Source organism: Echinops telfairi, unplaced genomic scaffold (assembly GCF_000313985.2).
Source record: "Echinops telfairi isolate 266 unplaced genomic scaffold, ASM31398v2 ScPeMD7_7457;HRSCAF=8495, whole genome shotgun sequence".
Classification (NCBI taxonomy): Eukaryota; Metazoa; Chordata; class Mammalia; order Afrosoricida; family Tenrecidae; genus Echinops; species Echinops telfairi.
In genome coordinates, this window is record NW_022111357.1 from 23,988,587 (window position 1) to 23,989,963 (window position 1,377).

At 51.9% G+C, this 1,377-nt stretch overlaps 1 protein-coding gene across 1 annotated transcript in view; it reads left to right on the forward strand.

The window, feature by feature from the left end:
- ECE1 (endothelin converting enzyme 1) overlaps window positions 1–1,377 on the forward strand; it is a 61,746-nt gene that overhangs the window by 51,207 nt on the left and 9,162 nt on the right. Inside the window, exons 14-15 of the mRNA XM_045298940.1 lie at window positions 111–214; window positions 1,145–1,239. Of these exons, the coding sequence (XP_045154875.1) occupies window positions 111–214; window positions 1,145–1,239 (199 nt within the window). The remainder of the gene's footprint in view (window positions 1–110; window positions 215–1,144; window positions 1,240–1,377) is intronic.

Genomic DNA, 1,377 nt, shown 5'->3' on the forward strand with positions numbered 1-1,377 from the left:
GTGCGCCTCCGTTTTCTTGTTTTTTTCAGAAGGAGGGGCTTCCACTGGAGGGTCCGCAGTGCCTCCTGTCTCACGCGTACTCTGACCCCATGCCTGCCTTCTCTTTCCAGTACACTGCAGTCCCCGACCTCTACTTTGAGAACGCCATGCGATTCTTCAACTTCTCATGGAGGGTCACGGCTGACCAGCTTCGGAAAGCTCCCAACCGAGATCAGTGAGTGCCCCCGGCTTCCCCAGGGCTGGCTAACTCCCTACAGATGAGGGTGCTCGGGAGGGGCCTGCATTTATCCAGCACCCACCAGGTGCCGGCTGTCACTGACATCGGAACCTCTGCAGGCTGGCCACTGCTGCTATCCCTGCTATCCCTGCTGTTCAGATGAGGCACCAAGCCCTGCAAAGAAGTGATATTCAGACAAACAACCAGCTCTCTCTGGCTCCAAGGCTGTTGGCGGACTGAGCCTGGCTCAGGGCTGCCCCAGCAGAACCCTCTGAGCTTTGGTTCCTGGTCTGCATACCACAGTGGGTATGGCTGGTTCTTCCTAAAAACCAAAACAAAGCAAAAACAAAAAAATGCTATCAAGTCAATTCCAACTCATAGCGAGCCTATAGGACAGGGTAGGCCTGTCCCTGTGGGTTTCTGAGACTGGGCCTCTTCACAAGAGGAGAAAGCTGCATCTTTCTCCTGCAGAGTGGCTGGTGGTCTCAAACTGCCAACCCCGTGGTTAGCAGCCCCGCTCATGGCTCATTACACCACCAGGGCTTCTTGTGGGGTCCTAGGAACAAGCGAACGTAAGAGGTTGGTAACCTTCAGCAAGGGCTAGTTTCCCATAATCCCTCACTGATACAGGTGGTGGCTTCTCCAGGACTGGTCCCCACAGTAACCTGGAGAGATTTCAGGATGAAGTTCTGAGAGCAGTGGTTCCCAAAACTCACAGCATATCATATAGATAGATAGATATATTGTTGTATGCCTACATGCACATGTATGTGTGTGTACGGAGGTGGGGGCATATATTGTCCTGCCCCCCACCTCCAGACCTTCAAACACAAATCATGTGGACTGAGACCTAGAGAGTCTTTGTTTTTCAAATAATCTCCCCAGAAAAGTCAGATGTGGTCGCCAGCCCGCCTCCTGACACCGCAGCTTGCAGGAGAAAACCTACCAGAAAGGCAAAGCAAGGTATCTTTGCCTCTGGCGCCCCTTCTTGAATGACCGAGATCTGAACACCTTTGTTCCCCGTGAGTCTGCATCTTTGAGCAAGGCCCACGGAAGGTGGGCTTTTACTTCCAGAGGCTATATTTCAAGCCCTGCCACACGGTTGTAAGTTCTATCTTAAGTCTTTATTCAGCTTTAGAAATCCATGTAAATTTCATGTC